Source organism: Schistocerca gregaria, chromosome 3, assembly GCF_023897955.1.
Source record: "Schistocerca gregaria isolate iqSchGreg1 chromosome 3, iqSchGreg1.2, whole genome shotgun sequence".
Taxonomy (NCBI): domain Eukaryota; kingdom Metazoa; phylum Arthropoda; class Insecta; order Orthoptera; family Acrididae; genus Schistocerca; species Schistocerca gregaria.
The window spans coordinates 843,768,392-843,781,796 of NC_064922.1; the positions used below are offsets into that span (position 1 = coordinate 843,768,392).

Here is a 13,405-nt window from a genome sequence, read left to right on the forward strand (position 1 = left end):
TTCGAAAACATGTTAGCAAAGCCAGCCCTTCATTAATTCTAACATAATTAACACTTTTGTCAAAAGTATTGATGATATATCTATATATGTTAGTTTCATCATTTAAATAAATAATTCGGCTTAACCTTGTAGTAGAAGAAACTGTTAAAAGGAACGAATTTTTTGATGTATTCAGTTAATTTAATGAGTTAAGTTATAATTGTAAGTGTAGTTTAAGTACCTATTATTGTGAGGATATATAAGGGCCCAATTTTTGTCCCAAGACAGTCAGTCCATGGCCGAGTTGCAGACGAGAAACTTGTACTGATTAGAACAAGAACAATGCTTCAACTTAACTGTGAAATAACTGTTACATAATTAGGCCGTGTATTAAAACAATGACAGTGTCTGCTCCATATGTACCTTTTCATTCTTCAAGAAATGTGAATTATGTGGTTATGTTTTCTTACTGCTCATAGACATTCAACAATGAACTATTTTAGCAGTATGTGGATGTTCGCCTGACAACTATTAATGAGGGCTATCGAAAGTTAAACAATAGTGCACTGGCCACATTAAATGTGTATATGGGGGATTGTGAAAAGTGAAAGTAAACAACTGTGAAATGCAAATGTGTACCTGTCAGCTACATCATTTACAGTAGACAGAACTGCCCTTCGACCCCATATTTTTTCAGCCAGTATGTCGACACAGAGGACAACAAACAAAGAAACAAATCAGGGAATGTCGTCTCAACATTGCAAACGGCAGTCACATGGAACCAAAATGACACTTGACATTTTTATCTGAAACAAGAGGTTATTCGCTACAAAATAACATATCTATCAATTCTATAAGTTATCTCAATAAATTTCTTTCTCGATCCAGAGTTGTAAACTCCTTTTTGACTCACCTTGTATGGGGACAACAGCTGCAAAAGTCACTGCAAAACTGAATGTCACACTCATGAACCCTGTCAACACCAAAGCAACATGAAGGGTGCTCTATGAGCAGGGAATTGGAGAATTCCAGAACAAGCTGGAATTCCAAAGCCACTCATCAGTGAAGCAAATGCTTGTAGCAGGGGAAAATGCATAAAACCTGGACTATTTAGCAATGGAAGAAAGTCATTTGCTCACATGAGTCTTGTTTCACACTACTTCCAACTTTTGTCTGAGTTTAGGTCCCAGGGGTGAAACATGGTGAGGGTTTTTTGATGGAGGGGATTTTGGCAGCCACATTGTATTATTCCGTGGGCATAATAAGCCACAAATTGATGGAACACAGCTTATGGAACAAGCTTCAGAATTTGCTTGTTAAGCGCACAATCTTGTAATCAATTTTTGAAATAATAATTTAAAATACAACCAGAGAATCATCAAAGAACTCACTCAAGTGTATATAATTCTGAAGCAATTAACTTTGGTTTAGTTAGCAACTCTCATTCAGTGTTTTCTGGTCAGTAAATCTGTACTGAGCATTGCTTGAGTTTTTATTCTGTGTGAGTTAATATCAAACTGACAAATTTTATTAAATCCCTCAATACCACCCGTATCTGAAAGTAAAAAAGTGCCATAGAAAGGTGTTGAACAGAGATAACATATTCTGAGTGAATGATGTACCTGTGAGGCCAGTGTAAGAGAACATTCCTTTATGTTCAGTTATGTGATCCCAGTTACCTGGGGTCTTTAGCCTTTCAAGAGACAGCTTAAACTCTGATCTAATGCTCTGCAAACGTTTTGTCATGATCTGCAAACATTCTTTCCTGAAACACATACACAAAATGGAACACAGTTGATTTGAACTACATTATATCTGTTAAAAAACACTACAAATTTACATTAAATCTACTAACCACTCTTTAGTCAGCTCTGGATCATTAAGTATACGATCAACTACTCGAGCTCCATGAGCTGGTGGATTCAGATACATTGCTCTGATGATAGTGTGCAAGTGAGATTGTATTTTTAATTTATCTTGGATGTTTTTGGGTACTACTGCCAGATTTCCAACCCTTTCACCTAAAATATTAACATAAAAGAGGTATTAGGTTTTAAGAGCCATGTGCAGACTATATACTCATCTAGTGATTGTGCTTAATACATACTGTATAGGCCAAAATTTTTTGAAAACGATTGTGCACAAAACAGTTCAAAACCTCTCTCTTCAAAGTATCTAACAGGCCAAGCATCTTCATCCAAGTCCCCAGATGCAAAGCCAAGATAAGCTCCATCAAAGAAAGGGAAGAGCTTGTTCTCCTACATGAATAAAAATGCATCATAGTTTAGTGTACAATAAAAAATTTTAAAAATTGAAAAGAACATGCCTTTCATTTGTCATAAATCCTGAAGCACTTTGTATCTCATCTAAATGCAAAATCGTGATATTTACCTGCATGACATCAGCAATTTTAATCCACTGTTCCTTTGTAGGATCACAACCAGTTGGATTATGAGCACACAAATGTAACACAATGACAGAATTTTCTGGTGCAGTAGAAAGGTCACTTATCAGCCCATTAATATCCAAAGATCTCGTTGCATTGTCCCAGTATCGGTACTGCCGTATATCACTAAAGCCAGAGAATTGTAGAATTTTTTGATGGTTATCTGAAATTCAGATTTGGCCTCATTCAAATTGGTTTTTCAAAAATCAGTTTTCTAAGATTCTAATTATGTGTCACTGACTTTTTTGTGAAATAATTTATACATAAATGTTATACAGAAAGTAAATATTTTCAATAGACTATTTATGATTCCAATAATAAGGCTAAATATATGATAAAAATCTCATTAGAAGAGCAAATACAACATACCCCATGTTGGAGTGGGAATATAAGCAATGTTGAAGTTTAGTATTTTTGACAGAAACTCTGATCCAATTCTGAATGACCCAGTCCCACTGAGTGAATGCACACCAAAGGCCTTGAAAAGATGTAATGGAAAATTATTTTTGAGTAAAACCAGTAAAAAATACAGTGGCAACTACTATAACTGCCACTAAAATAAAAAAAAGTAACAGTAATTACAAACAAATAAAATATAAGCTCTTTGAAAGAGAAAAACATTTATTGAATTGTTAATTATGCTATTTATAGTTAATATCATAGTCAATAATATTTTACACAGAAGAATAAAGTCTACTGACCAGCAGCTGAAAAATAAATAGCTTAAGTTACTCTGGTTGTGTGTCATTAAGTCGCTGTTAAATTCGTATCCCTCTCCTGTCTTCAAGACTACTTTTAATATTCAAATTTTGTTTTAATGGCAGTAATGCATGTTATGGTATTCTCAAACAAGCATAGTATTTGTATTCATATTCCATATATGGTAAAGTTCAAAGCAGCAACTCTTTCATCAGTCCACTTGATTTCCCTGTTTCCAAATAATGAAGGAATGGTAATATCCTACATGTGTCTGGTAAGTGCAATGATTTCTCTGATATTATCATTGTGGTCTATATGTGATTTCTATGTCACTGGCAGTAGTTACCCTACTGTTTGAATGATTCTCTGGCACAACACTGAATATTGTTATGAAAACTGTAGAACATTGTAACAGGACGGCTGCTCTTGAAACACTCCTTTATTAAACCCACCATTATTGACTAGTGGATTATAGCCTGACAGCTTAGAATAGTTTGACCATGTGCAACTGATGAAAGCTGATCAGTTAATATTTGCATGAGAGTTGTCTCATATCTGATCCAATAAAGATAATTAGGATGTCAGTTACCAATAATAGGTACATTCTTGATGTTAATTTTTTTTATTTATTGTCTAAACAGGACGAATGAGGCAGTTACTCCCTTCATCTGACAAAATAATAATGGCTAACTCCATGGGCGTATCCAGTGAGGGCAGGGGGAGGGGGCAGCTGCACCCCCTCCCCCCAGAAGATATTCGCAGTTTTTCACTAGTTTACTGTTTTATTTAATAAGAAATGCTGCATGTTTTCTTGGATTGTACAAGTGCATTCTTGTATTTAAAACGCTTATTAAAAGCACTTTTTCACTGGTTTACTGTTTTATTTAATAAGAAGTGCTGTATGTTGTCTCAAGTCCTTGTTTCTTGAGACTAGTATGACCAGCCCCCCCCCCCTCCCCCTAGTTACGCACTTGGCTAACTCATGACAGGTCACCTATTAATGTCACCACATGTCAACACTGACTACTCTCTGGTACACTCAGCACTCGACTATCCATAGTACCTACTGCGACCTATGTGAGGCAAAGATGTATTGTTCTCAATACATAAGGGGTGGTTGACCCCTTACACTCTCCATTTTGAGGTGCACCTCTGGGAGCTGCAGTGGAGATCAGCTCAGATGCTAGCTTGCTAGAAAATGCACTGTCAGCTATAGGAGGTATGGAGAAGAGGCTGGGACATAACTGCAGGGGAAGTTGACATTCATAACATCATGCTGAAGAAACAAGCCATGGATGCCACCACACAGGACAATTTGGGAAGCCTGGTTGTAAGCTGCAGGTCTTGAAATAAATGTTACAGCAAGTTGTTGAGTGCATTCTACCAGCTGGCCAGCGACTTATCTAGAGTCGGGCCCGGCCAGCTTCATGCACAGTCTGATATTGTCTTCAGCTGATGTAACAAGAGCTAGCACTGCGGCCACTCCATGGCTTCCAGTTTCCAACTAGTTGTGTGTGAGACCTCATACAATTGGACAATGGACAGCACTTAATTGAGGGAAGGGTTTTCCAATTGTATGGCTTGTTGCTGGACTTTCTTATCAGAGGCAGAGAGGATTATAACATAGCAAATCGGGACCGATGACCGTAGCAGTCTGGTCCCTTCAATCCCATAAACCAACCAACATTGCAAACCACATTGTCGTGTGCAACTCTTTTGACTTGGACACAACAAAATGGCACTTGTGACTAAGGCCACAGTGAGTTGTGTTCCAAACATGATAAGACTGATGGGGTTGTTTCTTGCATTGGTAGAATTCAACCCTAACAGCCACAAAATGTGAGCATGCGATAATAGGAAGCATAAACTATCAAAACACAACAAAGAAGGTTCCTGTAATGGGGCCCACTGCCACAACATCTAAAGTGAGGTGGGAGAAATATAGGAGTGAAACAGTGCATGACATACCTCCGAATCCATGGAAGGCATGTAAATGTTGCTGTAGGTGGTGTCTGTGTGCTTCCCAATATTCTGCTGCCTCTTCAAACAGTGGGAATAGAGGAGGAAACACAGCCAGACATGAAGTGGGAGAGAGCAACAATGGCATAGCCTGTCTAGGATTGTAAGAAGTTCTGTCTGTTGCTGAACCAACATTTGAACGAGAGATTCCATATCACAACAAGAAAAACATCACAACCAAATCCAGAAAGCAATCGCATAATATGAGGGTTGGAACTAAAATAGTGGCAACTATTTATTCACAACAAATACAAAAGAGTTGCATGTTTGCACCTGTTACTGTCCTACAAAGTAGTCACCAGCATTGTGTAGAAACCGTTTCCAGTGATATGGAAGGCGTAGTATATCGTTAGCAAAGCCTGTTCTGTTGATGTTGTGAATGGAGCAGTCTACTGCCTGTCGAATCTCAGGAATAGTTCTGAAGCGAATGGCATGAAGTGGTTCCTTCATTTATGGAATCAAATCAAAGGCACAAGGACTTAAGTCCTGAGAGTATGGTGGATGGTACAGTACTTCCCAGTCCCATCGACTGAACAGAGCAGCCACAACTTGCACTGTATGCACCCGCACATTTTCGTGCAAAATGATGGGTGGGTTGTGCAGAAAGTGTCGCTGCTTCTTACACAAAGATGGTCACACGCGCTGCTCCAAAAACAAACAGTAATGACTAAAGCTCTTGTGACTCATTGCAGAAGGTACTTTATGCATGCTTATTTATGCAGCACTTAAGGTCTGCCTAATCGAGTACTTGGCACAGTCACTAGAATACAGGCTCTGCAGCTTAGTGGCAGTTGATGGCTTAGGAAACATGTCCACCACCCAGCTACTTTGCAACCTGCACTTGCTAGTGGGACTGACCTATTTTTCAAACAGTCCCTCCATATAATATGGCTCAGCAGTCTTCCAGAGAACATGAGACTTATCCTCACATTGGATAAAAATGCAGCACTACATATGCTGGCAGACAAAGCTAAAAACATGGTGGTTACATAAAAGGATAGTGCAAGAGTATTCATTCTGCCAACAGCCCAGGCCCGAGTATTTCAGCAGCCACCAGAAACTTCTGCCCTGATGCAAGTGTGCTAGGTGAAGCATTGGCCCCTACATCTGATCAACTAGCCCTTGCAGCATAGGTGAGAGCACTACACAGAGAACAGTACTCAGGAGAACAAAGCCAGGGCAGATAACAGGACTGTGATGAACTAGATGGCGGATGGCATCAGAAAAACATGAGCAGCTGGTGCTGATATCATTGCAGGTTCCACAACAAAGGACACACTTGCTCAGCCGTGCACCAGTAACCGAACTCACCCGACAGCTGCTAAAAGGCTTCACGCAACATTCAAGCCACTCTCCCTCTGCCACAACCACATTGCTCATTTTTAAGGAGTCTCATACCCACACTTTTGTTTATAGCATACACCCGGGTGGACGATGTGCAAAAATGTCTGTTGTATTCCACGTTGGCGTCTCAGTTCATTGGCACAATGGCTTCTCCATGTGCATCTTCAACAATGGTATTTCAGGCTTATAATGGTCAGGAGTAGCAGAATGACACACACACACATAGGAAGAGAACAACATTTTTCCACTGGTAACATACACAGACACAATACACATGCACTGCAACTACATTACCACCTTTCCTAGCTATGAAAACTTCACCTTTGAAGAACTAAGTTTTTATGGCAATCCTATGCAGATCCTCACCCATGGATCATTTCTGGTCAGTTTCACCAACTCACAGAAAATTTAAAAGATGCTCTTCATGACAGACAAAATATCACAGTTTTTAGGTATCACTGGGTCTAACATCAGTGTTTTACCAAGTAAATTCTTTCAACTGCAATGTATGAACACTCCCTACTACATCATCGCAGCTAATAACACATCCATTTTGGCATATGCTGAGAAGAGATTGTTCATCAGCATAAGTCTACAGGATCCAATCATAAGGAATTCATAACTGTATATGTCAGGAAACCTACCATTGTGGCAGACGTACTACACTATTTCCAGTTACTCATGGATGTCCTCATGCCTGATAGCTCAGCCATGTTGTTATATGGACAATTTCCTCATATTTTTTCAATCACTGGCACAGCATGCTAAGCACCTTCAACTTCCTTTTGAATGACTCCAACAAGTAGGGGTTGTGATAAACACAGCTAAGAAGGTTTTCGGCCAGGGTAATGTCAGGTTCCTAGGGTTTGAGATGTCAGCAGCAGTCGTTTTGCCTCTAGTGGAATGAGACAAACTGATTTAGGAAATGACATGACCAAGGAAATTCAAGGACCTATAACAGTTTTTAGGAATGCTCGACTACTATCAATGCCACCTACCTCTTGTGGCGTCATTGCTGACACCTCTCGCAAGTTAGCTTGAGGAAAAATACATGGCAGGTACTAGGAAGGTGACTTGGAGTGAGGGAGCAATAGCCACATTTCAGTCAGTGAAAGAATATGTCATACAAACTGTACTACTGAGTCATACACACAAAAACATGCCAACAGCTATTATAGTTGGTGCAAGCCAGGTGGTGGTAGGCACTGCCCTCCAAGAGCACATTGATGGTACATGGCAACCCTGACATTCTTCTCCATATTGTTAACAGTGAACTGAAGAAACTGAAGTGCCTTAGATCAGGAGATGTATGCCATCTATGCAGCTGTAAAGCACTTCCATGAGTGTGTGGAAGGCATAGGGTTTATGATTTCCACGGACCACATCCCCATCACCACACCATTTAAAAAAGGATTGCCTAACAGTTTTTTTTTATAGATCAGACAGGTGGAATTTATTTCTCAGTCTACCATTGATATTTGTCATGTAAGCAGCTGCATGAATATTATTGCTAACTGTTTATTCAGACATTTTGCCAGTACTAGGGCCATGTGATGGAATCACATCGCACATGCCCACATGCTGGACAGGGGAGTCAGACATGCTATGGGAACAACAGGTTCCAAGTCTATAATTATAGAAAGTCAAATCATCACCGGAAAATGAAACTCTGTTGTGGGATGTGACACAGTGTAGCAGTGTGCCTACATTCTGCACGAATTCCAGAGAATCATTTTTTCAGCCTTCCAAAACCTTGCACACCTGGGAGTATGGGCTATGGAGAAACTGATGAAGAGTTAGGTGCTGTGGCCCAGGGTTGACAGAGATTGCCACACATGGGAAAGCAGTGTGATGGATGTCAGCAGGGTAGAATTGGCAGCCATGTCTTAGACCCACAAGGATCATTCATCACACATTTAGCCAGATTCGGGCACATCCATGTAGATCACATGGATCTACATCTACATCTACTTATACTCCGCAAGCCACCCAACGATGTGTGGCGGAGGGCACTTTATGTGCCACTGTCATTACCTCCATTTTCTGTTCCAGTCGCGTATGGTTCGCTGGAAGAATGACTCTCGGAAAGCCTCCGTGCGCTCTCGAATCTATATAATTTTACATTCGTGATCTCCTCGGGAGGTATAAGGGAGGGAAGCAATATATTTGATACCTCATCCAGAAACGCACCCTCTCGAACCCTGGGGAGCAAGCTACACCGCGATGCAGAGCGCCTCTCTTGCAGATTCTGCCACTTGAGTTTGCTAAACATCTCTGTAACGCTATCACGGTTACCAAATAACCCTGTGACAAAACGCGCCACTCTTCTTTGGATCTTCTCTATCTCCTCTGTCAACTCAATCTGGTACGGATCCCACACTGATGAGCAATACTCAAGTATAGGTCAAACGAGTGCTTTGTAAGCCACCTCCTTTGTTGATGGACTACATTTTCTAAGGACTCTCCCAATGAATCTCAACCTGGTACCCGCCTTATCAACAATTAATTTTATCATTCCGCTTCAAATCATTCCGCACGCATACTCCCAGATATTTTACAGAAGTAACCGCTACCAGTGTTTGTTCCGTTATCATATATTCATACAATAAAGGATCCTTCTTTCTATGTATTCACAATATATTACATTTGTCTATGTTAAGGGTCAGTTGCCACTCCCTGCAGCAAGTGCCTATCCACTGCAGATCTTCCTGCATTTCACTACAATTTTCGAATGCTGCAACTTCTCTGTATACTACAGCATCATCCGCAAAAAGCCACATGGAACTTCCGACACTACCTACTAGGTCACACTGTGTTCTGTTTGCTAAAAACTCTTCAATCCAGCCACACAGCTGGTCTGATATTCCATAGGCTCTTACTTTGTGTATCAGGCGACAGTACAGAACTGTATCGAAACGCCTTCCAGAAGTCAAGGAAAATAGCATCTACCTGGGAGCCTGTATCTAAAATTTTCTGGGACTTATGAACAAATAAAGTGAGTTGGGTCACACACGATCGTTGTTCCCTTCCATATTCCAGTGGCTTCTGTTACCTGGTAACCTTAGTGAATTTCTTTGCCTGCTGGCTGGAGGCCATACTTGTGACAGACATTGTAGCAGGTACAGTAGCAAAGACTATCTTAGGGGAACAGACTGCAAGGTTCAGCCCACCAGTCACCATCATGATCAACAAGAGCTGGCAGTTCATTTATTTTATTATTTATTTATATGCCAAGTTCCATAGGATCAAATTGAGAAGCAAATCTCCAAGGTCATGGAACATGTCAGTACATGAAATTACAACATAAAAGTAATAACAAATAAAATGTTTGTGAACCCGAAAAAAGTGAATCCATAAGTTTAAGTAAATGCAATCAACAATACAACAAGAATCAGCTTAATTTTTCAAAGAACTCCTCAACAGAATAGAAGGAGTGACTCATGAGGAAACTCTTCAGTTTCTATTTGAAAGCATGTGGATTACTGATAAGGTTTTTGAATTTGAGCAGTAGCTTATTGAAAATGGATGCATCAGTATACTGCACACCTTTCTGCACAAGAATCAAAGAAGTGCGATTCAAATCCAGATTGGATTTCTGCTGAGTATTAACTGAGTGAAAGCTTCTTATTCTTGGGAATAAGCTAATATTGTTAACAAGAAATGACAGTAAGGAACATGTATATTGAGACGCCAATGTCAAAATACCCAGACTTGCGAAAAGGGGTCCTTACTTCAGGAACGCCTAAAACTATAGGTGTTCCTGCCACTGGCTGCCCTCTACCCTGCAAAGGTATGATGGAGAGGTGCTGCTCATCCTGCTGGGCCCACATTTGGCAAGTGAAGAGGGTCTACAACATTCAGCAGCACAGCCCATATAAGGCAACTGATGCCTGTCAGTGGAACTAATTACCAATAAGTTTTCTGATCTACCGCCACCAGCCTCCATCACCAAGTTCAGTTAATATCTCAGAGAAAACATGACCCAAGTACGTCCTCCATGCCACAGTTATGTGGACACAGGAACATCTTCATGCACGAGGAGCTCTCAGTATACCTTTCATTTCGTTGGAGGATGACTCAGTCTGCCCACCACTCATGCCACAGTATGGTGTCCTGTACAAGGATCTGTAGTGTGGACAACACACTTTTAAAATTTAATCCTGGGGATGAGAAAAATTGTTTCCATCAAGTGGCTGCAGCTGGCACTCTCGGACTTGAAGGCAGCAGAGGAGACTGCTCCAGTACCATCCACAATGCTGCTAGCCACCCTCAGACAGTGCCGTGCAAAAGTACCACACTCTTACTGGTTGTCACCTGTGGGAACTGCTGCTAGTTCTAATTCCAAAGACTATGAGATCTGACTGCACTGTAAAACACCAGGTCCCCAACATAGCTGGGACCCAAGCTTTTTTTTAAAAAAAATGGGGGGAGGTGACTGATGTAGTGACACAGATCAGCAAACAAGTGACAAAATACACTCAGTGTTAAATATCTGTAACTGAAGGACTTTAGGTCACCCTCTATTGGCACAATTCCCTATCTTCTGATGTTGTACGTTGTTCTAAGACATAGAGTGAAATTAAAGATGTTATGGTGTGCAATCTGTGTACTGCATTGGATTATCTCTACTTTCAATGACATACCTACAAACCTATAAAGAATGTTTTGAGAACAATTTAGTTTGCATATATATTGTAATGTTAAATGATGCATTATAATTAGATTATACAAAGATAAATGTATAACTGGATTCTAGCAGAATATAATGTTGCATTTCTTGTAGGAGAGAGTGTTGTGCATAGAAGACAGTGTACCTAGGGAAACATGATGTTTTTTGGCTGGTACTAATTTTAGAACGATTCAAAGGAATGCATACTAGCAACTGCCATAAGCAGTTTCCCCCATTTTCAACAGCTTCTTTTTTTCCACGATTAACTCCCGTATAATATATTACAGCTATTTAGTATATATTATCAATTATTCTTATATGGTAAGAAAATTCTATACATTTTTAGAAATATTTATGTAACATGTGGACAGTTAAGCCATACTTTGTCAGTCATGCAGCATCTTGCAGCTTGAAACATAAGAAGGTCTTTTACTGTGGAACTTCTTATACATGCATATGGACTGAATTGTTTTAATGTCTTAACCATTTTACCTGTACTGAAAATGGAAATCTGTGTTAATTTCCAACAGTGCAAGCATTGAACTTGTAATTAGTTTTTGATAATCTTGTGCTTAACTTGATTTCAGATACTGATTATTGATGTATAATAGAGTAATAATGTAACAGGTAGAGGATTAAATACAGTATTGACAAGGTTTCCTCAATTGTAGTACTCTTAAATTTCAATAAAATATTTGTTCCTAGTTACCTGAGAATGTTATGTCTTTGAACTGGTTTGACATTTGTAAAATCCTGAATTTTTCAGAGTATTTTTTATAATTTCAGAAGAAAGACTGCAGCACATACAAAATGAGTGCCAGAAGATGAAAATACATGAAACTTCTGTTACAGGACTGGCTAGATGCAAAGGTTTGAAATGCGAACCAGTGTACAACACACTCCCCTTGCTGTTACATGTGTGCACTCCGATGAGGTTTCATGGTATTGTTGGTGCCACTTCCATATTTATAGTAAAGTCTGATTCCTGGCTTAGAGTCAGAAAACATCAAGAGAATGTGCATTTCATGGAATAATGATGCAGCTGGAGACAAATGAACCTTACTTGAAAAAACAATACGCTGGCAACTATAAAGCTGTCGAACAACTCACAGCAAAAAAGTGTCTATATACTAAGATGTTGTGGTAGATGCCTTTCTGCACACTGCCCCTGTACAGACCTCTCGTCTCTCGATTTTCCAGCAGTTTTATAGTTATACTGTTTTTTAAGTGAAGTTGGTATACAGTGATGAGCCAAAACATTATGACCATCTGCTTAATTCCTGGTTTGTCTATCTTTGGAATGAAATACATAACTGATTCTGCACACCAAGGAACCAGGTTTTTGGAGGTACATGGCAGTAGGTTTGTGTGCACAGGTCATGTAATTTGCGTAAATAACGGGCTGCTGATTTGTGTATGCAGTGAAGGTGGCCGACAGCAACCCAGAAGGGACCTTAGGATTTATATCAGGCAAATCTGGTTACTGAGACAGCAACATGGGTTCACTATAACACTCCTCAAACCACTGTAGCACAGTTCTAGCTCTCAGACATAGGAAATTATAATGCTGAAAGATGACATCACCAGCGGTGAAGATATCAAGCATGAAAGGATGCAGATGGTCCACAGTTGTCAGCGTGCCTTCAGTTACTACCACAGGTCCCACACGACTGCAGGAGAATGTCTCTCTTAGAATAATACTGCTCTCATTAGCCTGTTCCGATGGTGTACTGAAGGTTTTGAGGCACCATTCAGCTTGATGACAGCATTTTTGGAGACAACCATAGACCTAGTTTAGCAAAAATTTAATTCACCTGAAGAGCCAACATGTTTCCATTGATTGATGGTTGAATCTTGATAGTCTCGTGCCCACTGCAATCATAATTGACAATGTCATTGGGTCAACATGTGAACACGTAATGGGTGGTCTGCTGTGGAGGTCCATTTTCAACAATGTACCTTGAACCATGTGCTCTGAAGCACTTGTGCTTGCACCATCATTGTGCTCTTTTAGCAGAGATGCCACAGATCACTGTCTATCCTTCCTTACATAGCAAACAAACCTCCAAACTCCACATTCTTTGAAGAGTCGTGGGTGTCCAACCATTTAGTACATAGTGGTAATTTCACTGTCCTTTTACCTCTTTCTGCAGATGCTTATGGCAGTAGGTTGTGACCATTCAACTAGCTTCACTATTTTTGGGATATTGTTCACAGCTTCTGTGAAAAATTATCTGTCCTTTGTCTAA

General features: G+C 39.9%; 1 protein-coding gene across 1 annotated transcript in view; it reads right to left on the reverse strand.

Moving 5' to 3' along the window:
- Positions 1-13,405, reverse strand: part of LOC126354736 (aspartate aminotransferase, cytoplasmic-like) — a 63,990-nt gene that overhangs the window by 15,312 nt on the left and 35,273 nt on the right. The window contains exons 3-7 of the mRNA XM_050004602.1: positions 2,795-2,903; positions 2,371-2,588; positions 2,087-2,237; positions 1,835-2,000; positions 1,602-1,744 (exon numbers count right to left, since the gene is read on the reverse strand). Coding sequence (XP_049860559.1) covers positions 1,602-1,744; positions 1,835-2,000; positions 2,087-2,237; positions 2,371-2,588; positions 2,795-2,903 — 787 coding nt within the window. The remainder of the gene's footprint in view (positions 1-1,601; positions 1,745-1,834; positions 2,001-2,086; positions 2,238-2,370; positions 2,589-2,794; positions 2,904-13,405) is intronic.